Source organism: Clarias gariepinus, chromosome 8 (genome assembly GCF_024256425.1).
Source record: "Clarias gariepinus isolate MV-2021 ecotype Netherlands chromosome 8, CGAR_prim_01v2, whole genome shotgun sequence".
NCBI classification, from domain to species: Eukaryota; Metazoa; Chordata; class Actinopteri; order Siluriformes; family Clariidae; genus Clarias; species Clarias gariepinus.
Genome location: NC_071107.1, coordinates 29,821,453 through 29,847,825, shown reverse-complemented (window position 1 = coordinate 29,847,825; position 26,373 = coordinate 29,821,453). Strand labels below are relative to the sequence as shown.

The 26,373-nt window shown below is 37.5% G+C and overlaps 1 protein-coding gene across 1 annotated transcript; it reads left to right on the top strand.

The window, feature by feature from the left end:
- Positions 1–825: 825 nt before the first annotated feature.
- zmp:0000000760 (collagen alpha-1(IX) chain) lies at positions 826–26,373 on the top strand. Its single transcript, XM_053501293.1, has 27 exons — positions 826–1,269; positions 2,102–2,214; positions 3,014–3,137; positions 4,422–4,815; positions 8,400–8,477; positions 8,563–8,664; positions 8,762–8,815; positions 11,387–11,440; positions 11,565–11,618; positions 11,706–11,759; positions 11,917–11,970; positions 12,092–12,145; positions 12,242–12,295; positions 14,519–14,572; positions 14,677–14,721; positions 14,807–14,860; positions 14,951–15,004; positions 15,092–15,145; positions 15,274–15,345; positions 15,443–15,478; positions 19,100–19,144; positions 19,247–19,279; positions 20,837–20,983; positions 22,547–22,723; positions 23,554–23,644; positions 23,856–23,933; positions 25,062–26,373. The coding sequence occupies exons 2-27, from the start codon at positions 2,136–2,138 to the stop codon at positions 25,289–25,291; spliced, it is 2,325 nt and encodes a 774-aa protein (XP_053357268.1). The 5' UTR covers positions 826–1,269; positions 2,102–2,135; the 3' UTR covers positions 25,292–26,373.

Genomic DNA, 26,373 nt, shown 5'->3' with positions numbered 1-26,373 from the left:
ATTGGTTGATGATGGCTGTGGTGAAGGGAAGGAGGTCTCGTGAGATGGCCTGGAGCATTGTGGAAGGGATTGGGTCTAATGAACAGGTGGTGGGGTTAGATGACGAGATGATCTGTTGAATCTCGTCAGATGACAAGTTGGAAAATTCTGCTAAAGGAGGGAAGGAAAGGTCCTGAGGTTCTGCCGTAGGAGTTTGGTTGAGAGCGAAGGACTGGCGGATTGCTACAATCTTCCCATCGTAGAATGGGGCAAAATCGTCAGCAGTCAGAGAGGAAGGGGCAGGAGGAGTCGGTGGGTTGAGTAGTGAGGAGAAGATGTTGTGGAGTTTGCCAGGATCATGTGCAGACGCTTCCAACTTTTGTCTGAAGAAGGTAGTTTTGGCAGAAGTCACATCACATTATTCTATTAAATAAGTATTAATTAAGAATAGACATTGTGATAAAACAGTGACAGAAATTACCGTATTACACTGGATATTCAAGTGTAAGAAATGTACATGTTTATCGCTGAATCCCCACATACCGGTTAATTAACTAATAGAATTAAAGGACCGATTGAATTCATTTATAAAATTCATTTTCTGTTTTGCTTTGTAGGATCTAGCTCGCACTCCACTTCTGTGTACACCAGCACATTTTTGTTCCTTTTTATTGGAATGTTTGCAAAGCCTGAGTCGTGCCTATCTGTGACATTCTTCATCTTTCTATCAAGAGCAGCCACCATTCTGAACAATCTTTAGGCTTGACTAGTAGCACTTACTCTATCAGTATTAGCTTTACTTGTTTTAAATTATAACTGATAAATTATAAATCAAAGCGCTTAGGAATTCAATAAAGTACTACATCTAGGACTGTTTTTAAAATGCAACAATGACTTTGACGCTTTGATCTTTTTCACATTATTCTAACTGGTAAAGTGCTCAAGGGAATCGGGTGTGATAGGAATTGCAGAAATTGCAAAAGTGGTGGATGTCAAGAGATCAAATTTGAGAAGTATTGATCTATCCGACTCATCTTAAAAGTTTCGTTGCACAGTGTTTGTTTACTCGGGGTAAATCAGGTGCAGTGAGCTACAGGAGCAGGCAAGAGCCATCGGGACCTAGGGTGGAGTGGAGCGCAAGGATCGCATTGGAGAACAAGCGACTGTAAATGGACTCTGAACTTAAAGCAGTGCTCGGCCTAGAGATGGCACTTTAAAGCTGACTATACTGCAGGAACCTGGTGAGGAACCGGCTTCCCTCAGCACCATACACCACTCTTTGAGGAACATGTAAGTCAAATGCGTTCATCTGTTTTAATTAACTATACATTTACTTTAAAATTGGTTTTAATTGATCTCAACTCAACTGCAAAGTGGTTTGGCTATTTAAAAGAAAAAAAGAGTCTATGTATATGTCTTCATCAAGGTTTATAAAGCCACAAATCTAGTACATAGCACTCGTCCTGGTGAATGTAGACATTTTTTGTTGGGAGACATTGCAATATAAGCGACCTCTGCCTATGAAGTGAAAATGCAGCTAAGAGTTTGTTCTCTATCGCTCTCGTTTTTTAATCAGGGTTTTTTTTTCTTCTTCACTTGGCCAACACAAAAAAATTTACTAGTAGGCATGTTTAGCAAATCAATAAGTCAGTTATTAAACCACAGAATGCCAAATGGTGGTTTGCCATCACATACATTTTTTTTTTGCCCGTCTAATTAATTAATTTACTGAAAATGTCTTAAAAAATAGGAATTTTTACATTGCTTTACCAAAAATGTATTTAATGATATATGTTATGTTAAAGCCTATGTCCAGTTACTTTGCGTGTACATGATCATTCAGTTTCAAGCCTAAAGAATTTTTTTAACTGAAAGTGAGATGCTGTTGAATCCCAAAGCTTCCTCATAAAGTGCTGACTTATGCACAGTATATAACACTGTATCATACAATATTAATACATTCATTCATTTTTTAAAAGTTTATTTTCAGGAATGTTTGAAAATTTGCATTTTTTTTGTTTTATTATTATTATTATTATTATTATTTTTGATGCATTTGATACATCTGTTTACTGATTACATGACACAAACCTTTCAGCTTTTCTTCCCCTCTGTCCTGCAGGTATAATTAGGAACTAAGAGTCAGAATTTTCACAATGCCAGCTTTAAATAAAATGCAGGTTCTCGGGGTTTTCTTGGCTTTCTTGGGCTTTGCAAAATGTCAGGATTTTCCAAGTAAGTATAAAACTGTTAATGTTAACTACTGTGCTAAGATACCAGAGAACGTAAACTCGGACACGTCACATGAGTGGACTGAAGAGCTCCAGGGTGCCATGTCACTCCAGACCACAGTGCAGTACTGTAGGTGTTTGATATTGCAGTCCCACCTGCAAGGGGCAGCACTGAGCCACACCAGGCACTATAGCAGAGTGCATTATGGGTATTCTGTACCATATATGGCACAGCATTTTGACACACTGCAGTATTTCATGAGCAGGTTAGATGTATTTGGGGAAAAAATGGCAAAACTTTCAATACGTAAAAGAGAGGCTAAACATAGAGTCAGCAAATCAAACTAGGACACACAGCTATCGATAGTACTCTGCCTTTAATTCAACATTTTTCCTGGTATGATTTTTGCCTCTAAAATAATGATTTGCCAAATGAATATAAGTATTTTGTGTGTGGATCATTACTGGTATTAGGGCTATTGGAAGAGCAGATGGCTTTAATCCTACCTGCAGTTAAACTGCCTGTGTATTATTAAATCATGCCTAAAATAATGTACTCATTAAGACTTTTTAGGAATTACAAAACGGTCAAGAATTTCAGTCAGTCTTTCTGAACATTACTCATTACTCATCGAAACCTAGTCAAATAAAGGTCAGACGCTTTCCATTCTTGTTCAACAACTGGTAATGTTTAGCCAATTTTGTTAATCTCTATATCAGAAAAGACTTGCATAGTTGTAAATCATGTGAATAAAAAAAAAAACTGCACCGTATATAATTGCTATGTCTGTCTGGTTTTCTAGGTTATGACCTGCTGGAAGAGTTCCGCTTGGTTGAGAGCAGTGGGGTGAGGCAGGTAAAAGGCTCGGAGCCAGACTCAGTAGCGTACCGTATAAACCCCTCCCTGCATCTCAGGAAGAGCTTGAGGTAAAACTCTCAAGTTAAATGCAAACAAGATTCACTATGAATAATTCATGGTACTTTCGGGAAAATACGTAGGCTTTAAAATAAACCTGGCGAATAATAAGCCCGGGCTCTTAGGGGTTAATTGGCTCTAAAGAAGAGCCGGGTTACACACAGATCGTGCACAGGTGGCTCAAAAGCTTGTTCATGCCAACCCTGATTCCTTGCCAAGGTTTAAATTGAGAGTGTTATACTTAGACACATGAGAAGTGTTTAGTCCCCTGCGACATGTGGTGCTCAGAAGGAACAGTAATTTTTTTTTTTTTTTTACTTTCATGAGTTTTCCATTGGTCCTGATTTTCCACTGAGTGTGATCATTCCCTCCTCCAAACAATAGCTCTAGTTTCCTTCTGCTGATCAGACTTGATAAGTGCTAACCGTTTCCGATCAGAATTTGCTGTCAAGCCGGATTACCGGGACAACATGCAAAAGGTTTTGATAATATGGATCAAACTGCATTGTATATACAGTATATATATATATATATATATACATTCATTATTCATTATTTACAGCTGCACTGAAGTTCCCCTAGAGCTTCATGACCTTAAGTACAATATAATATTCTGCTGGGACCACAGAAAGCTAGAAGTGGGTTAGTTGTGTTCTTCCAGAAACAGCAGTATTTTCTCCATGTGTCGGGTCTTTCCTAGTTGTGTGTGGGCCAAGCAAGCTGTCCTCATGGAACAACTTCTGCTTGACAACCAAATCATGTTTACATATGGAGAGGTGCACATTAGTGCAAAAGTGTTCAGGCAAAATGTGGTTAATAGCATCAAGGAAAATAGAGAGAAGTCTGAGTGGGGGCCTCCCAAGTAAACTGTCCACTAACGTGGATTGTGAAACAGCTCCATTGTTCTCTAGAAACATTAACTACTACAGTAATTTCAACAAACTGGCTCTGCTTGAAAACAAACCAAAAAAAAAAAAAGAGAAGAAAGAAAGCCACAGAAGCTATAATATACAAACTAGCTAAACCATAAAATAAAGGGAGTAAAACAAAAGAGCACATGTGGCCTACAGTACATTACCATGACCCAAAGAACACCCAAAAACAAAGCTCTGATTGTCTGATTTTGCCTGTCTTATTAATTTATCGATTTGTAAATGTTATTCTACTTGCGATTTCTTGCATTTATATATCATTGACAACCTCCAGTATAATCTCTCCGCCATAACCACCTGACTCTGTCTCTTATTTATATCCATCTTACTCCCAACATTTTGGCCAACCTCCTATTCATCCAGCGATGTTTACCCAGATGGTCTGCCTACTGACTACTCTGTCATAGCCACATTCAAGATCACCAAGGATGAGGCGAAGGCGTCCTGGAACCTTTGGCAGGTTAGCGACCCTGAGGGCCGGGACCTGGTAGGGCTGCGTTTTAATGGCGACTCTAGAACGCTGGACTACTTCTACAGCAGCCCCAGCAATACACAGATGCTGCACTCCTTCCATGGTGTGGAGAAGCTGTTTGACGGTGAGTGGCACAAACTGGCGCTCAGCGTGAAGGGAGACCAAGTGAAGCTACTGGTGGACTGTGAGGAAGTGCGAACTGAGCCGCTGGATGAGCCGAGGCCGGTCATCGTCCGCGGTTACACCTCCATCGTCAAGAGAGCTGCAGGCGACCGGTCTATCTCTGTGAGTAACAATCAGGAATGCTTCACAACACTTCGTGAATAATCTTTATGTAAACTGGAAAGTGTGTGAACTTAGTAAGTTATATATTATGAGTAGCAAATTAACATAAACATGTCATTGTTATGTCGCCACACTTGCAGGACACCTCCAATGAAGCAGAAACCCAGGCTCTAGTATACAAAGTACTGTATCTGTTAAATATTAGTTTAAAATATCTGGTTAAAATATGATTATCTAAATTGAGAATTAAACCTGAACAGATTCGTATTTTCGTCTTTTTGTTTATTTAATATAAACCCAACCACTCTGCCATCTGACACACAGAAAAACAGCTGAATTATAAACAGCACAACAGATACAGCACTCTAGTTGTATAAAAAAAAATGCCATAAGCTTGTTCTATTTCCCAAAACACAGTTGGTTCATAATGTAGGTATTCAGGCAGCAACTTTTTTTTTGTAGTCTTGCCTCTTGAAAGAGCAATCAAGACATGATTCCTGTGTAGAATTTCATTTTATCCCAGGGGATTAAAGTTTAATAGAAATTTTGCTGTACTGTACTGTTTTTCCTCAAACAACCCAACTGGACAACTGACTGATAAGGAATTTGATGTCCAGCTGCAGCTTGTTTCCTTGTTGAGGATGTTGCATTCGATGAGTATTCATGGAAACTCTTAATATCCAGTCCAATGTGATGCCAATGCAAGTGAATCAAGCCCTAATTAGGCGGGAAAAAAAACAGACCTACAGTATCAGAGAGGTAGCAGGAACTTTAGGAGTCGTCAAAAATAGGACAAAAGAAAAAGAAAGAATGCACCGGCGAGCGCAGCAATACCAAAAGGCCTTTAACGTCACAGAACTTGATGTGACCTAAAATGGAAGATCACAAAATTCTTTTTTTGGTGAAGATAGACCTCTCCATAACATCTAGCCAAGTGGAGAACACTCTGGGGGAGATGGTTAGATCTTTGTCAAAGTTCAATTGAAGGCTTCAAATATCATGATTGTAAAATACAGAAGCTTTACCTCAAGATGCAAACCACTGCTAACAATCAAGAACAGAACGGCCTAGAAAGAACTGAACACTGCTTTAAATGAAAGTTACAAATAAATAAATAAATAAATAAATAAATAAATAGACTCACTTAGACCAGAATGGCTAAAAAAGAAGAATATAAAGAAGGGAAAGAGTGCTAGTAGTCTATAGCATACTACATCATCTCTGTCAAACATTGTTCTGGTATGAGCATGTACAGCATGTCTGCTAATAGAACTGAGTCATTGCTGTTTACTGATGGAAATGCTGATGGAAGTAGCCGGATGAATTTTCATGTGCACTGAACTCTACTTTCTGCTCAGATTCAGACAAATTCTTTAAAAACAGATTGGACAGTGCTTCACAATAGAGAGGGATAATATCCCAAAAGCATACTGCAAAAACAGGACAAGGCAAAAAAATGAAATTCTTTTGAAGGCACGAATCAGTGACCTGTGCCCAACGCAGTTGAGCCGCTTTTCACTTATTAAAGACAAAAGGGACATCATAAAACCCCGCAAATAAGCAGCAACTGGAGGCGACAGCAGTAAAAGCCTAACAAAGCATCTAAAGAAAGGAAAATCAGCATTTGGTGACATCCATAGGTTCCAGACTTCAGACAATTACATCTTGATTGCTTCATTATAAATTCCAGTTGTGGTGAGGTCAAAAAAAAAGAGAGAAAGGAAGACAGAAAGTGTGCCTCCTATCTGCATTTGTTTAGAACACATTATTTGTTTATTCTGAGGAATGAATAATTTAACTGAAGTTCTAAATTAGACATTCAAGTCATGTTTTCTATGAACAGTGGATCAGCACACCTGCTGATCATCAATTAATCAGGCGCTAATGCTTAGCAGCACCTGGCTGCAGCTTACCCTCTCAAATCCTGTGGAAGCAGTAAGAGGGTACCTAGTATTACCCACATGCATTTTATTCTCGGCTTCATTCTTGTTAAAAAAAAATTAATAATGGCATGGTGAAAAATGTTTTATAATATTTGTTTTTTGTTCCGTGGTATTTGCTAAGACCTGTTATGGTCATTTGATTTAAAAAAAATATATACTCATACAGTATATACTAGATTTTTTTGTGTGTTAATTTACATGATTACGCTTTACAGCTCATGAAAATCAAAAATCCAGTATCTTAAAATATTAGAACACGTCCAATGGTCAATAACCAAATTATGTTCATTTATGCACTCAATACTTGTCCGGGGGTTCTTAAGCACGCATTACTGCAGCAATGTGGCACGGCATGGCATCTGTCTGTGGCACTGCTGTGTGGGACTGAAAACCAGGTTGCTTTGATAGCAGCCTTCAGCATAGATATTCTATTGATTCTCTAAAGGATTCAGGTGAGGCAAGTTGGCTAAACAATGCACAAGCACAGTAAAATCATGGTCAGCAAACAAGTTAGTGCAAGGTCTTGCTGGAAAAGAAAATCAGCATCTTAATAAAGCTTGTCTGCAGATGGAAGCAAGAATTGCTTCAAAATCTCTTGGTAGATATCTGCCACTGAGCTACGGTCCAGTTCTTTTTCTCCTTAGCCCAGGTAAGACCCATCTAACATTATCTCTGGTTCAGGAGTGGCTTAATACTATGAATGCAATAGTTTTAGCCCATTTCCTAAAGACGTCTGTGCATGGTGTCTCTTGATGCACTGGCTCCAGTTCACTACATTCCTTTTGATGCTCTCTTTTTTGTGGTGGTGGAGAAATTAGCCCAAGTACTGAAGAAATAGACATGTTGTTTAAAGATTGCCAAAGACTCAACTGTACGGACATCTAGAGGAAGTTCATTCCACCACCTACTGTAGGTGCCAGAACAGAAAAGAATCTAGATGCATGTCTTCCTCGATCCCTGAGAGTTGATGCGACCAGGTGAGCAGTGCTGGAGGATCGGAGGGAACGTGGTGCGGTGCAAGGTGCGATTAAAGCTGAGAGGTATTGTTGGGCCATTTTTAGCTTTGTAGGCAAGCATCAGGATTTAAATTTGATGCGGGCAGCTACACGAAGCCAGCGCGGAGAAGTGGCTTACATTTCTTAAGGCTGCACTCATCCCTATTGCTTGTGCACTTTTTTTTAATCACACTTTTCTAATCCATTCGACTTTCCATGAATACGCCTTGATATATCACTCTGTGAACAGGCAGCCCTTTCAGTGATGACCTTCTGTGGCTTGTGGAGGGTGTCGATGAAATGTCAATCAGCAGTGTTAGGGATATCTGGTATAACACTATAAGACTGATAATTTACTCACACTGAAATTAAATACTTTCATAAATCGAGATATTGAAATATTGATTTTCATGAGCTGTAAGTATAATCATTGAAAATAAACAAAAACAAAAATAAGGGCTTGAAATACTGTATTTCACTTTCTTTCTAGAATAGATTTTTAGTAACTGCTTCAAGACCATATCCGTTTAGTTTCTAGTCGAAAAATCAAAAACCTATACAGTACATGTGATTGAAGACTGGAGAAACACCATGCTACATCAAATAGGTTGTTAAATGTACACACTGGTGCCCTATGATTATACAGGTGGACCTGCAGAGGATGCGTGTTTCCTGTGATGCTGACCAGGCATATTCTGACGGCTGCTGTGAGCTGTCCAGTGTGGTGAGTCAGCCTGTGCTGTGTGTATGCTTACATTTTCTGATCAGTCCTCTTTTATTACTATTCCCTTTCCCTTTGATTTCTGCAGTGTGGGGGACATGCAGAGATTGGCCTCAGTGCCAGTAGAGGCAGAGCCACATGTAAATGCATCCATGGACAGCCAGGTCCGCAGGGAATTTCTGGTCCAAAGGTAGTCATAGTTTTATTACACATTTCCCTGTGGTTACAGTATATACACAGTGTGCTGCACTATGATGAGTTCCACGTTTTCTTCTGTCCATGCGCAGGGTCACAGCGGTCTACCAGGAAAGCCTGGAGATCCAGGGCAAATGGGAAACTGGGTAAGAACTGCAGGCCAACAACTCTTACCCCTTATGTGGCAACCTTGGCAGCAGTTAACTGTAGCATTCAACTGATGTAACTTTTGATAGAGTCTCATTAGGGACTCACTGGGAAACAAACATGCCGAGTCATGAGCTAAGGGGTGGAGTACAAATGAAAGGAGAAAAGGAAAAGACAGAGAGATGAAGGCAGAAAGTAGGAGTGGAGCTGGCCTGGGAAAAGAGTGCAGTTGTGTAAAATGGCAGCGAAAGCCCTGTTGAGTGTCGGCATGATGGAAAGAGAGTTAGGAACAGGCCTTGGTAAACGAGTAATCCTGCGGCTTGCCTCACTCTTTTAGCAAAGGGATGTACAGCGGGCAGCCAAGGCAATAATGAGCCTTTATTATGATTACACAAAGTAACACTAAAACATGAGTCTCTAGTTCACATTCACACACAATCTATATAAGATCAGATGAGAAAGTTAGAATAGTTAGCATGTACAGGCATGCTTCATACTGCACTGAGCGCTTGTGTTTGGGAGGTGAGATGATGAGACACTATATCAATACAGTAAACAGAAATATGCTTAGCGCTGCATATTTATAGTATAATTATCGATTTAGACAAAGTATTTGTCGTTCTAGTTGACTAATTGTTAAACATATCAATAAAGAGAGGGGTTAAAAACATAGGTTGGTGACAGTACGCTCAAACTGAGTGAAGCCAGAGAGTAGGCAGCAAATACAAACGGCAGGGTTTCAGGATCAGCATAATTAGATGACAAGGCACAATGCATGAGGATCCACTTACTTTGCACACATTTGGTTGGTGTTTGTTTCCCTTGAGAGTTCTTTCCACTCCAGACTTTTAACTAATTTATGCCTTTGATCTGCATCCAGTTCTTAGAAGTGAGCTGAAAGAGAGAAATATCTTTAAAACCATGGGACATGCATAAACTGATCTCACCTTTAAGGGAGAAACTGCATGCCCCTGCCTTAAGAGAAACTACCCTTAACTAAACTGGGTATACATGAACACTGAAAAAGGAAGTCTTGTTGAGTGCCTCATAGTCAATCACATGTGTTTACACTTGCTCTGCTGAAGACGGCACAGTATTACCTTCCCTGCCAAGACGCACTGGATATTTGCTGCACTTGGTGGTATTAGATATGTTAGACACATTCTACTATTCACTCTGAACACCTGTTTGCAGAGGTTCATTTATACTCTTTGACACTTGCAGTGTGTTTAGAGACCAGACTCAGCTTGTATTAATCAACTACTTTCAAATGAAGTTGCTTAGAAGATAGGTGCTAAGTGAATGACTTGACAAGGAAACTGGGATAAGACAAACAGTCAATTAGATATCTGGTCTTACTGGTGCAAAGCAACACTTAATGCCCATTTTAGCAGTAATTTGACACTTAGATATCTGTTAAATATGTGACAGCTGGTGGTAAACATCCCATATTTCACTATCCCTTTAACAAGGTATCATAGGTCTCATAATGTGTAGGTAAATGAGCTACTGCTGAGCCACACACGCTACCTGAGAGCAGCAGGGCTGAGCATCATATGAAAGAAAATCTAATTGGTTTAACCTAGTAAATACATGAATGAGTTCCCTTTTTTAAAGTTCCCTTTAAAAATCACAAGAAAAACAGAAAAGGCACCTAGGATATGAACCGCTCAAGTTCGAAGGTGTATCAGTACTATAACTTTTAAGGTTTTTATTGTTTGATAAAAAGCAGGAGCTAAAGACTCAAGTGCAGTCGACTTTAAAACAGTCATGTTTTTAGAATTTTATAGAAAGCTTCAGGCATTTTCCATATACTGTAAATATGTTTTGAGATGGCTATATGAACCAAGATGGCTTCTAACAAATGAAAATGTTATAAAATTAGAATGCAAGTTTCATTTGTCTCTTAAGAACCAGAACAATTGTTGCACTAAAAAATGAAATCATCTCTGCATATAACATTAGTTCTGATACATTAATAAATGTTCAAAGTTTTTGCTTTTACAGTAGCATATACACAAGTGCCACAATCTCACAGGTCATCAGTTTGAGCATTTGCACTTATTAACTGTATACTTTTAAACACATTGTTGGGCCCCTTATACATACAGTATGATTTGTACATTACACTATGCCTCAGGATGAATAACAAAATGCATAAGGGGTTAATTAACACAAATTTTAAACTTCAATAACTGACCTTGCAGCTACTGCTGTCTTACTTTGAAAACAAATGGTAGTACATTTACATTATGCACATTTCAGTTCATATTAAAGCAAAAACTGAAGCAACTTTGCACTGTGTAAGCATTTTTTTTTAAAAATCCATTGATCAGTAAATTATTTAATTTATTATTAGATATATTTACTGTATGCAATGTTGTATGTTTTAAAACCTGGTGCAATGATGAAAAGAAAAAAGGTTTCTTTCTGCAACACAGGTGTTTGTATATATTAGGGGTTTCCTAAGCCTACAACACATCTCAGGGAAACAGATTTAAGAAAAAAGAAACTATGTTTGTTTATTTATTTATTTATTCAATGTCCATGCCGTTGCTATCTTATTGCAGGGCCGACGAGGAGACACTGGAGACTATGGAAACATAGGTGAACCAGGTCCTAAAGTAAGTCCGTCTCTATTGAGACATAAAGATTTTTATTCACTCCTGGTCCTGGTCTGGCATGAAAATAAAAAAAATCTATACAGAGAAAGTTGAACTGGATCGTACTGTATGTTTCCCCCCCTAGGGCTATACTGGGATCAAAGGAGAGAAGGGAATGCGGGGACTCCACGGCCCTGATGTATGATCAAACTGTGGACGACATTTGTTCTGCATTTGTGACTCTGCTTCTACACATAAGCATTGTTAATGAATCTTCCTCTTGCAGGGTGACAGAGGCCCTGAAGGATTAAAAGGTTTACCAGGCGCTACAGGCCACAAGGTAAAAAGCATAGATTTAAATGATCATATTTTTTGTTTCAGGCTTATGTTAGTGTAACGAATGAGCATGTATGATATAACTCAACCGCACAATGGAACTGATTGCATCATTCTTTTTATCTATATTTTACTGCATGGTATTCTACTAACAACCGTAGGGAGTGCGAGGACCTCCTGGAGAGAGAGGGGGGACTGGGCTGCCAGGAGAGAGAGTAAGTTAGACCAAAATTAAATAACTGTTTTAGTCCATTTTAAAAAAGCAAATGTTTTGCAAGCAGTTTGTACTGCTGTTGGATAATACATGACTCATTTGCTCCTTGTTGTCTCTTCCAGGGTTCAGTGGGAGATCAGGGATACCAGGGAATTCCTGGATATCAGGGAGTGAAGGTACTTTTAGTGGACTTTGTGCTTTCAATCACAAAAACAGGTATCTACTGTGTGTGGTCTGCCAGTGTCATTGTTTCCATTTGTCTCTCTTTATAGGGAGATGAAGGTCCCTCTGGAAAAGCTGGACCTTCAGGACCACAGGGCGCGCAGGTATGCAAATATAACGGAGGCATTAACACACTATGCTCCATTATGTACCACAAAGACATTTAAGACCCCTGGTCCACTTTTAAATCAAAATCTAAGGTCATCCATGCATGCATTACTTGGGAAATGAGTAAATCTGTATGTAGTTGAGTCTACAGAGAAAATCATCTAAGCTTTTGCTTTGGGCTCAGACTAAGTTGTTATAGGTTTGAGCTATGGTTTTCGTGTTATGTTTTATTAAGGGCATCATTTTAGCTGACACTGCAAACACAAAATCAGCTGGAAAAGTCATGTTGGTAGCTGAATAACAACGGCTTTACGCTTGCTGATTATCAGCAGCTTGTACAAGTTTGTTATGTAAGAACAATAACTGATATGGACATAAATTAGTTTTTTTAGAAGTGACAGGGACAAGAATCATGATAGGATATAAAAATGTACTTAGTGATAAACCATGTCCACATGTGCCCCAAAAGCGTTTCTAAAGCATCTTGTGGAAAACATTCGCTTCTATTTTGTTTAAATCCACACCAGCTTAAACACAACAATCATGGAGTCATGGAGGCTTTCGAAGCCTTTGAAAATTTTGTTTATACGGTTTGCATCACCTACATACTTTAAACTGTTGGAAATAAAACAGAACGTTGGCGAAGGCCATGATCCTGAGGCAAATTGTTACACTTTTCTAAATTCATTTATGAAGTGTATAGCAGCTCAAATGTTTTGATTTGTTTACAGCGTTTTGATTAATCACTACTTTAATCTGCTACATAAAAAGATTTAACTTATTGTAACATTCAGAACTATCAACCGGTTTAGTAGTCTCTGTCATTTACGCTGATATAATTACAATAAATTACAAAAGAATTGAGTAATATAATTGGTTATTCTTTCCACAAAGATAAAAAAAATTGAAATTATTATTAAATAATTCGTTTAGTAAACTTTTTTGGGGTATAATTTCCCCTTGCCATAGGGATTTTACTTGAAAACCCTGTTCTTGTGTTTTGGATATAACCTATAATGGCCCCCTTGAAACTAAGGAAAAAACGAAAGAACAATTAGGATGTGTTCACAATTGAGATGTTTAGTTTGATTAAAACGAATGCGGTTAATCCGTAAGCGCTGCAAATGAACCGAGACCTCTTTAAAATGTGTGTGTCGGGTCACTTCCAAATAAACTCGTGTGGTTCGACTGAAATGTGAAGAGGCGCTACTGTACTGTATGTACCAAAGATATGCAAACAAACCTACAGTAGTATGCTTTGCTAACACTTTCTGTACTCTAATGTTGAGTGTACCTGAGATCTTTTACAGGTCAACTCTGTATCTGTGACATCCGATGTACAGTAGAGGAGGCAGCATTTGGATGAGCGGGGAGTGGGGAAAAAGTCCTAGCTTTTCCGCATGTGTGTCAGTAAGCATGGCACAAGGTTCAAAAGCTGCTGAGAGAGAAAAAAACCCCGCCATTAATAAATTTAACAGCGCCAAATAAAGTGTTACATTAAACGGGCATCCAAGGACATTCACTTTGGACAGCAAACGTGATATCACAGCAGGGCTGCGTTCATTAACGAACACTTGTGAAACGTTAAGGAACACATGATAGTCGAACGGTCTGATGAAATGTCATATGTTTTCGAGTGCTCTCGTTATTGAACGCAGCCCTGTCACACATGGTCCTGTGCTTTAGTATCATGCAGGCAGACGCAGGAGAAGGGAAAGTCTATCAAACTTAAAAAATTATAAATAAATAACTGCTTGCTTTTTTTATTAGTCACGTATTTTATTTATTTATTTATTTATTTATGTGGGGGACGGCCTCCACTGACAACTGTCAGGATAAAAGCTAGTCGCACAAAAAACAAAAAATAGCCACGTTAAGGACGTTCTATTTACCATCTGGAGCAATGATTTAGTTGTTTTTAATGTAACCATTTAAAATGATTAAGAATTCATCAGCTGGTAAAGTTATCGCCATATGTAAAATCAACACGTTTTCTGTTGTGTCTTTTGGTCAGATGTTAAAAAATCCCGTGTGAAAGCTAAGCAAACCAGGACTTTATATTAACGAACCATAACTAATGTATCATTTCATGGTCTGAACCAAGAGAACCAAACTACAAGTGTGAACACACCTTTAATGGTTCTAGATTTCAGCCTTTTTCAATGTTCTCTTGAATGGCCCTGCCCTAATATAAAGTTCATTGTTGTGCTATATGATAGGGTGTTGTGGGAGATCCTGGTGAAAGAGGACAACCTGGAGAAAAAGGAAAGCCTGTAAATATTCTTCCTCTTACATCACGCCATTAATTTATAATGCAAATGCACTGATTTTTACACGCGTATACTACTTTTAACGGTTTCTTTTTCCATCTATCCAGGGTATACAAGGTCCTAAGGGAAACGTTGGATACATGGGAATAAAGGTTGCCATAATCTACCTTAAACATAAGTTATCTATGATGAAATGGAAATGCGTGTGAATAAATGGAAAGCGTGTGGATTTTTCAGGGCATTGTTGGTGATCCAGGTTTACCTGGGAGGGATGGAGACGCTGGCGTTGAGGTATGCTCTGTTTCTGGCGCCATTCCTGTGATGTTGCTGCCTCTTTTACTTTTTCTTCTTCTGTGCTAATCTCGGCTTGCTTCCTCTCAGGCCTATCAAGGACCCCAGGGGGCTGAGGGCAAAGCTGGAAGACTTGGAGAAAGGGTAATGTCAGCTTCACTCTCAAACAGCAGTCCTAACGAACAACTGTTATTTGTGACTATGAAATATAATGAAATCTTTATGAAACAGGGTGAGAAAGGTGCTCAGGGGCCTCCAGGGAACATGGGGCCTCAGGGACGACCTGTAAGTATTTGCTTACAATCCGCAACCGGGTTACACATCACCTGAACATTTTGAACATCTTGATGCCTCTATAACAATACAGTTTTGTCAGCTTTTAGCTGAATTTATAACAACTGACTATTTTGCAGGGTCTCCAAGGATATAAAGGCTCAGGAGGAAAGCCAGGAAGACCAGGACTCATTGGGCCTCCAGGAAGAACGGTATATGTTTTCGAAAGATATTCCAAAGTCCTGTAAAATTTAATTGCATCCTCTATAAAACTGTTTTAGATCTTACAATGTGGTGTATTATTTCTAGGGACATATAGGATTACCTGGAAGATCAGGACCCAAGGTAATGAACTCTGCTTACAATGCCACTGTAACTAAATGCTCACTGTACATTTACATTTAGGCATATATCCAGAGCGACTTACATTTTTATCCCATTATACATCTGAGCAGTTGAGGGTTAAGGGCCTTGCTCAAGGGCCCAACAGTGGCAACTTGGTGGTTGTGGGGTTTGAACCTGGGATCTTCCGAACCGTAGTCCAATGCCTTAACCACTGAGCTACCCCTGGCCCGCTGTACTTTAAAATGAGGCCTGAGATCGCAAAGCATGACAGCAAGCGGGGAGATGGTACTGTATATGCATTTACTATATGAGGTTGGGACAAACGAGCGAGTATGTTTTATTATTCTATTTAAATTCTAATATAAAATGTACAATAAAACACGTACAATAAACATTTTTTACTGTACATTTTTATTAGAACTTAAATCTAACATACCAAATGTAAGTTCCATTTACTGAAAGAGTGAAATTGTATTTACCCAGGCTCAACACATATAACTGGAAAAATATAAATTGCATTATGTTCATGTACAAAATATAGCACATCTATTTGTTTACAGTTCGAGTCAATGTTGTGGAATGTTTGAGGATTTCAGTTCTTCCATATGGTCTAGATATGATAAATAGTTATGCTTCTTTAGCTTTGCTCTTTATACCTTAACTTCAGTGGATCAGACAACTTGCTTACTCAGTCAATGCATCATATAATTTTCCTGACATTCCAGAAACCCCTGTCCTCACGACAATCCTGTTCTCAAAGCACAATGTCTTGTTAAATGTCTCAACATTCATAAATCTCTCAGCAATAATAGATATAAAGCTGTTAAACATGTTTTTTTGTTTACTATTAGTCTCATATAATTTTGAATGTCTGACATAGAAGTTCCTGTGTATAAGCAGTTATAACAGAAATAATACCATATTAGAAAAGTGCCTTAATAATAAACTTTCATTCCAGCTACAACAGAAATTACTTTCCTACAAATCAGATTTAAGAATTCACCCTACTGAGCAGCTATAGTGTCATTTTGAACATCTGTCCAGGATTTGGGGGTAGTGTAATAAATAAAATGTAGGGTATTCTGGATAATAACTTTCTCCAAAATGTCAGGAAACACAGCATATGCACATCGATATGGTCGTGCTTCTCTAACAGCGTGGAATCCCCACGTGTTTAAACAGTGCTGTCATGTCTGCCCTGCAACGTGCACCATGTTACCCATGTACAGCCAGCTGGCAACGAGAGTATCACACACAAGAAACTCGTACAAGAAACTGTCTGTGACTAAAAACACTGAGTCCTCTGTTCTTGTTCCAATCTCAGTTCTCTACTTCAGTCCAACCTCTTTTAAATTTTAGATTTAATTTACAATTCATTTAATGGAATTCCCCAAGGATTTAGATCATTTTCCTCTTTTAGAGCTGTATTCAGAGATAAGTTACCCTCCCGCTGAGGATTTAATACAGCAATCAGTATTCTGACCTGAGATATAAATACAGACTTAATTTATAGAGTTATTTAAGAGATGTCTTAGTTACGTATGATTTTGAAGATATAAACATATTGTTAAAATAAATAAATAAAAAACAGTGATCAATGTGATACATACAAGAGAAGGAATCACCAGGAATCACTCAATACAATATCATCGTGAGATAATGGAGGCGATTCGATTTTTATTGCAATTTTATACGTATCATGATTTTATACATTAATAGAGGATGCTGTGCTGCCTGCCAATGTGTGAACAGTTTAGATTGCACCATCTGTAGAATTATAAAGAAAATCAAACGTTTTACCACCTCAAACCCAGGTGTAACACATATAGTAAAAAAAATTAAAAAAAATAGAGTTAGTGTGGGCATATACACAGACTGCCATAAATAAATAATAAAAAAACAAATACATTACATCACTGAACTGATAACCCTGCTCAAATATATACTAGCCTTCTCTCAGATATTTACTTCGGTGCTTGCCATCGTCTCATCCACAGATCATCAAATTAGTCTTGTTTATATTTTCTTGTCAGCAAAATCAATTAAATTTTTTCCCGTCAAAGTTAGGTATCAGGTACCCCCGATTTTGTATCTGAGTTTATTAATACACTACTGGAAAACCTCATCTAAGATGCTTAAGTCGATAAAAAATCTGCCACCCTTAGAGCTGTAAACAATAATTGCATAATCTGCCTGGAAATCTAAAAACTGCCTCAAACAGATGCCTAAACAGATACCCGACAAACAGTTCAATGACTTATATTATCATAAAGTGTTTGTCATCAGTTAACTGGACCATTTAGATGGATTTTTTAGAGCACATGATCAGAGAATCTAATGAATCATGACGCTAATGGTATGCATGCCATGGTTTGTAGAACATGGAAAGCAAAAGCAGCACATAACGCTCTCGAACCCATTTCCTCATGATGGGAACAATGCCTGCAAACTCCACTTGTACAAAATTCTTTCAGTTTTTCTTCATAAACTATAAAGATGTTCATTCCTTGCTATAGTATAGCCAAAAATAAATAAATAAATAAATAAATAAGTATGTATATGTATATATATATATATATATATACACACACATATATACACACACATACATATATATATATATATATATATATATATATATAGAGAGAGAGAGAGAGAGAGAGAGAGATTTGTATATTTATCATAATTTTTCAAATTGTATATTTTTTATACATGTGACTGATGGTACATTTCTTCTCTTCATATGCAAGATTTATAAAACATTTACTGTCTCAAACTTGCAACAACACTATTATAATAGCTTTAAGCTGTTTTGCGGAAACATCCAGTGGGCAATCTAGAACAGACCTTTCTTCTCACTGACTAATTTGCTAATGGCTATTTTATGAAATATGCATGATCAGGAACCCTTCAGGGCAGTACATGGCCTACAAACCTAAAACACAAACAGTTTAATGACAAACAAGGAGATAAACATTAGTAACAAACTCCACTACTACGGGTTTTTTTTTATATTCTGCCTCTTGCACCACAAATTTTCTCCTTCCTGTAAGGTGAGCAGTTTAAATATTAAGCAGTTAAAAAGCTACAATGTAAAAATAAAAGCTAAATTTGGCACACGTTCTTGTATGAAGGCAATGATAATGTGACCAACATCTTGAATGTACAATAACTGAATAAAAAGGCTTTTCTAGTAGCGAAATAGACTATGTGAACAAGCGTCGATTTTCTTTCATCATTTGAATGCTAATTTACAAAGTCCAGTATAAATAAAACATTCATTACACATATGTAATAATGTTTGATGTTCGCACATTAATATTTTTATACCACACATAAACTACAAAAAAATGGTATTCTAGAATTAGAAAGGTTTAGTATAATTACATTAAATGATTTAAGTTGTATAGGTGCATGCATACCAATAAGAGTTCAAAACATTCCTAAATTTGGATAATTATAAAAGCCAGAAATATTATTAAATTTAAAGCGTTTTGGGAGCCGAAAGAATTAACTCATATTGCTGAGCTGAGCCAAGTCATCTGGCTCTCTGAAAAATGCTGGATTTCCCATCACTATTTTGTAGTCTTATTTTCCTGTTGTTACTTGTGTATTTTCCAGGGCAGTGCTGGTATTCCAGGATTTCAAGGAGTAAAAGGGCAAAAGGTAAAAAAAAAAAAAAACTTCATACATCACAATTTCTCTGCATAAACATAGTTCTTGTTATATGCGTCCAGCTGATCTTATTAAAATTTCTTGCTCATGCAGGGTGAGAAAGGCCAAAAAGGACCAAAAGGCAGGGTAAGGTTCATCCAACATTTTATAGACATTAGTAGCTGGTAGTGTACTGTTTCTGGCAGAAGTACTTTCAAAACATAACACTGTGGTGACTGCAATGAATGTCATAAATACTGTACAACATTTACGGCATTTGGGAGGTCCCTTATCCAGAGCTGAGCAGTTAAGGGTTAAGGGCCGCCTCAACAGCAGCAGCTTGGCAGTGTTTAGGTGTGAAACTGCGACATTCCTTTTAGTAGTCTAATGTCTTAACCATTAAGCTACTCCTGCACCCAGTTGACAGTCAGTAAAACAGTGCTGTATGACCCCTACTGTATATGGCAGAAATAATAAATAGTAAATACTATTCATAAGGACACAATTTTTATTATTTTGTCTCTGTACTTCACCACAATGCATTTAAAAATAACATATTTGAAGCCATTGCACGTCACTTTTCATAAGTCACTTTATACAATACATGTTTATCTGCCATTGCACATGACACTTTGCCACTTTAAAACATTTTAATGCGACTTTAAAACATTAAAAAAATTTATATATATATATATATATATATATATATATATATATATATATATATATATATATATATATATATATTCCACCCCCCCCCATATTCCTATATTTTGTGATATTTTTACATGCCCTTATTTGTACAGTTTGTTTATTTTACTAGTTACATTTATTTTCTTTTGTATTTCATTTCTTTTTATTAATATTTATTCCTTATATATAAATTTTATTTTTCTTTATAAGGTCACCGGCAGTCGTATAAGCATTTCACTGCATATCGTACTGGGTTTGACTGTGTATGTGACAAATAAAATTTGAATTTGAATTTGAATAAGCAAACAAGATGGAATTGATTTATAGACATTCAGCTTTAAGGTGTTTAAAAATGCTACATGTACTACACTCCCTTTATCTTCATACTGTAGGTTTACTGTAGTTTTTTTTGTTATTATATTGTAAACTAAAAGTTTTATGCATTTTAAGTCAATTGATGGTGTACAGATGCAAAATGATGGATTAAATATTGAACAGGAAGGTCCAATCCTGACAGTGACCGCCACAGAGAACTTAACCTGCATATACTGTACTTAAGCAATACCTCATGAGCAAAAGTACTGCTAACATTCAGTAGAACAGTACAACTGCAAGTGAGAGATTAATTTTATAAAACATTTCTAACCGTAAAATGAATATCAAGAAACTGACATTTCAGACAATATATGGCCTGATGTTTTGCTTATTTTTGCTCTGACAATGCACATACTCCCTCAAAAATCCACAGCTGGATATAGTTTTGTATGTTCCCATTAAACACAGCACATTGCCAACAACCCAGTGTTGGCTTAGTAACAGTTTCAATGTTATGAACTATTGCTATTGGAATTTTATCTAGCAAACACAGAAAAGCAGAGTGGAATAAATAGTAAAAGGTACCAGTGCTGTTATGCTTAATATCAGCACTCTCAGCTCCCTGTTCACTTAAATTAGGAGCCTACAAAAAACTGTTGTACCATTTAAAATAACTGTTATTCGTACATGTTTAAGGTGGGGGACAGAGGTAAGCCAGGGCCACAGGGAGGCCAAGGAAAGCGAGGTCCAGCTGGAGATTCTGGTCGTAAAGGCAACGTGGGAACCAAAGGCATCCAAGGAGACGAAGGGCTAGAAGGCTTTCAGGGACCTCCAGGACCACCAGTGAGTACTGAATGTACAAAATTGAAAACGTAACAGCCCTTTTATTGCCTTGTTATATTAATATACTATGCAATTGTGTATCAACCTCATTGACCCTGACCATAAAGTAAGAAGACTTTCTAGGTTTATTCACTTTTGTGTGTTATTGAAGCTACTGAGTTTGTCCTAGAAAGTGTTTTGCATTTGTTTAAAAAAAAATAATAAATCTTACATTTATGATCTGCAAATTGAAATTATTTATCAAGCGCAAGCTGAACAGTGACTCACACACACATATGTTTAAACCTGTTTAAAAAGGAAAAATCTTGAACAGAATGTTTAAATATTTCTGTTTAAACAAAAAATTTATGGAAATGCTCAAATGAACCTGCCAGACAATTAAATGGCAAAAGTACATTATAACTGTTTGGTTAAATTCCTTAAGAGCAACATTCAGAGCCGTGTGTTAAGTGGAAGAGAAGCTGTAATGCAGAAAAAACAGTGACATGGCCAAAAATTCATTCATTTGTCTAAACGTAAATGCTTTATCTTGGTTAGGGTTGTGGTTTGCAAAAAGTTTGGCAAAAGATTTTAAAACAACAAAAAATGTTACACACAAGGATTTGTATGGACTGATGACAAGATGAAACTAGAACTTAATGTTATAATTGAGACTCATCCAAAATATCCGTTTGCTGTGTGGTTAGTTAGGCTGAAGCAGTGGATTTAAAAGCAAGAGAGCCTGGATAATATTCTGGCATGTAATCGCGATGTGTAATAATAGCGAAATCAAACTGCAAAAATGTTATGAAATAACATACAGTCCGCAAAGAAACAAGCTAGCTAGCAGCAATGATAAAGTCACTCAATGTAATACAATAACAAACAAAAAGACTAAAACAAACATGCACAGATTTAAAACAGGTTGTATCAGATTGGGGGGAAAGTTACAGTTTCTTCATTCTGGAAGCTGTTTTCCTGGTGTTTTTTGATTTTCTGTGACCCCAATTGCCATCTCTTTGTGGATGCAAGGCCGAAACATAAAGAAATGTGTATGTTTTTACAAATATTAAAAAATACCCATTTTCGTGGCCATGGGTTGAAAGCATTCTAGTGGATTTCTTGGTACTGAATAATGAAAATAAATGATGGCTTTTCATGAACACATTTTGTGCAATTAATACATACATCATGCCAATGGTCCACTAAGTAATGTTTCATAAAATGGGCTTCTTTACCTTCCTCATCAGCTATTTGCATTGCACTGCAACTTCAAAGATATTATTGTGCCACTTAGCTTTGCATGCATAAGATGTGTGGCAACCATGGTGTGTCAAGAGAGTAAAACACAATCTCATTAGTGTGGTTTTTGCAGCTTGGAGCAAGGATTTAATTTACTATGAGCTGTAAATCTATAATGATCCCAGCAAAAGGCTGGCTGTGTTTGTTTCTTACTCATTACAACGTTAGCTATTTCCTTTCCAAGCTTCAGTATAACATAGGGCAAAGCTGTCCTTAGCTGGCCGAACTGTTTCAGGGATGGGTGTAAGCCAGTAATGCATGTGGAATTAATTTCTCTCCCAGGGCCCGACGCTCTCGGCCCAACATGTTATCGAGGTTTGCAAGCGTGTGGTGCTGGAACAGATGTCCATGTTTGCCAACTCAGTGAAGCGGACTTGTGCTGCTGTGTGTCCGCTGTATGGTGATGTGCCCATGGGTGCCCCTGGTCCCCCAGGCAAAAAAGGACCACCTGGCCCACCTGTGAGTCTACCATTTCTGCATGGCATTAAAGTGAAAAGAGTACCATAAATAAATAAATAAATAAATAAATAAACAAAACTCTAAAATAAAAAAATAAACCCACCGTTGGATGTGGTTTGATTTAGACAACCTGAAGTGATAATGCATGATTTTCAGCCCCATTACACATCAGGAAATTGTTTGCAATGATAAACAAAGACAGAACGTGCACCATATATCAACTTTTCCAATATTTTCTGGGCTGAGTTAGATACATAGCATGTAGGCCGCGATAGAACATGGTGCAGTGGTTGATATTACTGGTTGAAATTGAGACACTAACATTTCCAAGGGTCTATAAAGACACATAAGTGGTCAGAGAAAGAGGCACTTGCTGTGTTAAATAATTGGAGAGAATCCATCATTTTCCCTTGGAGCAAAAAGTCTTTTCCACATTCAGTTTCCTCTGAATTATCAAACATTTCACTCGGGAAGCTCAAAGGCTGATAAAAGTTCACCAAGCCTCCAATGCATGTAAAAAGTATAAAGTTATAAAACTGACTCTGTATGAGTTATAAAATCCTTCTGCACAAGAATTATGGTGCTTTTTTTTTCTTTCCAAACTTATGTTTTATGACTTCGGGTGCTTTAAGGGAAAGACTGAATAACTTTAGGTTCTGGTGTTATCTAGTAAATTTACTGTAGTGAACAAAAATGTAGTCAGCCAAAATTTACTATAGTCAGCAGAAATTTATTAAAACATCTCCTGACCTATAAAGCTCAAACATTTCCTATGTATTCATTATAGCCGAACCTAGTGCAGTATATTACTCTTGCTGATCTTTCATTAGGGTATTCCTGGTACTGATGGTGTTGATGGAGAAGTGGGGCAGCAAGGATTCTATGGAGAGCACGGTGATCCAGGCAAACAAGGAGTGCGAGGTAATACTCATTCCTAATAATAACTTAACAAAACAATACACATTTAGTAAGATAAAGTCTAAATGCAAAAATACAGCTAGCAGTTACAGGATGTATCTTGCAATTGGTTAAAAATAAGATTCAATAAGTACCTGTTAGCCAAGTTTTAATAGTCTTTAGACTGCAATATCGACTTTAATGTATGTATGTATGTATTTATTGTTTAACACAGGTGATCAAGGGGAGAAAGGAGGCAAAGGTCCAAAAGGTTATGGTTTACCTGGTTACACTGGAGACCAGGGACAAAAAGGTAATTTCAGTTATTGCATTCAAGTTAGAAATCAAGTTCATTTTTTATTTTATTTTAAATTTGAAGCCAAATGTTTATGTATACCTGACTCGGCCTCAGTTAATTCACAACTTTACATATTTTATGTTACCAGATGTTTCTTTTATGAAAAGTCCTGTTGTTCATGTCAGATTTGAGACAGATGTATTCAGTTTTTTATTTCTGTGGGTTAAAAATGCACATATACCATGTACATATACTGTACATATACCACATTTTCTTTCTGTCTATAAGAATTAAGAAATTTATGAAATATTATTTATAAACATTTGGTTGGCTAGTAACATACTTATGAGTTAATCAGGAGTGTACTGGTGGCCTTGATACCATAGGAAAATTTAGTCGAGACTTTAAGAAAAAAAGTAAGTAAGAAAGAAAAAATCCTGTAAACCTCCACAAGTCCAGTAGGAACAATTTTTAAACAACAAAAGGAACCACAGGCATCTGGACACATGATATAAAATATAAACAGCTCCATACTGCACAGACACTACTGACACGAATTAACTTTGTGGGATGAATAAACTTGTCCAAGGGGTTCAATCGCCCCTTGGATACATCAGGTGATAACTTTAAAGAAATGTCACATAAAGAACCCCTTCACCAGATCCAAGAAACCAATGGAAAAGCCAGACTGAAGTTTGCAGGTGATCAACAGAAGAAATTCGGAAGAGTTGTCTTTGGGCAGATAAAAAAAAAATGAACAAACAAAAATATTATTATGCATATACATAGGTAATCAGTATAGGGGATGTTTTGCTAAAAAAATTGACCAAAGCATTTACCACCAAAAAAAAAAAAAAAAAAGCTCACTGCAAAATGAAGCCATTGAAAATCTTTTAGGTAAATGCTTAAACAAATTTCTGGCCAAGTATTTTGAAATGTCCTCTTATTGAAATAAAGGAGATATCCTACCTGTACCTTGTCCAAGGTTGTGAAGAATTGAGTATGGCTTGGGTATATGATACTTTTGGCCTCGAGTTTACAAACTGAATTTAGCTGAAAGCACTCTTAATTATGTTACAGTGATAAAAAAGCAAAGCACGACAAAGCAGACAGACTGTTAAATTTTACCTCTTACATTAACAGGTCAGCGTGGGCGACCTGGCAGAGCATTCGATGGGCACCCTGGTCGAATGGGTGAGAGGGGCCATGTTGGCCGACCCGGGCTGAGGGGTCACCCTGGACTACCTGGGGTTCCTGGAGTTTGCCTGACTTCAGGGTGTGGTTCGCTTACCGGGCCTGCTGGTAGCACACCCCAACCAGAACCTCAGAGCTCATCCCGAAGGACACCACAGAGACTGCGGGCACGCCCATAATGTTACAGGACAGATGCATTTGCGTAGTGAGACAACAACTGCTGTAAATAGATTAAAAACCCCATCACATCAAAAGACTGTAAGATTCCAATAATAAAGAGAAGAACCATCACAAAGGTACAAGATCAACTGACGCCTCCTGAGAAATTTATGTTTAGAAGCTGATCTGGGTTATTGCTTATTGGCTTATGTCTTTGTAACATTATCTTGTGTTTTTAATAAGGCATTTATGTGGTTTCTTAATTACTCTTATGGGAGATTCCTCCGAGCATCATGAAAACCTTTTTCCTGTCCAAATGTGTCCACACAGTTGCATAACTTCATGTCCAGGTCCTGGTCCTGAGGAAGATGATTTATTGTGATTGTCACATTAGACATACACAGAAAGTAGGCTGTAATTGTATTTGGAAGCAGGTTATTAAAGGTTTTTCCAGGCAAGTGTTTTCCCCAAAGATACAGCATCACAAATCAAAATCTATTTCCTTAGAATACACCAGAGTGTATCAGTTGATTCTGACCAGTCCTGCTTTCAGGAAATTTTTTAAATTTACCTCCACACTATGTAAAGTCTGCTCTGTGTTTGACAGAAACCTCTTGACAGATTTTGATTCTTACACACTGTTCCTCTGTCCTAGTGGTAGCATTTGTAACTGAAACAAACCAAAAAAAATCCAACTCATAGTTCCAATTACATTCATCTTCCTCCTGTTGCCATGCCATGGTTTATGAAATCCAGTATACTAAAATGTCTTGTTCGTAGCCGAACATTTTAATCACAGTTCCCCACATTCCTCCAAGAACGTTTTGCCCAAAGAGGATGATGCCACTTTACTGTCAGGAGATTGTCCCCCCCAGGTCTTTAAGCAAATGATACTTAACTATTGTCCATCAGATGCCGACAGTTTTTTGGATAGGTCACTGGATGTCATGTCCTCAAATTGCCAGGATTTTTGTTTTCCCTTTTCCCAAATTTTCCTGGAGAGTTTGAACATTTTAAAAATCCAGTTAAGTAGGATACTGCTCTTATACCATGTTCATCCAGAATAAATAACACATGACTTTATTAAAGTGATTCTCTTAAA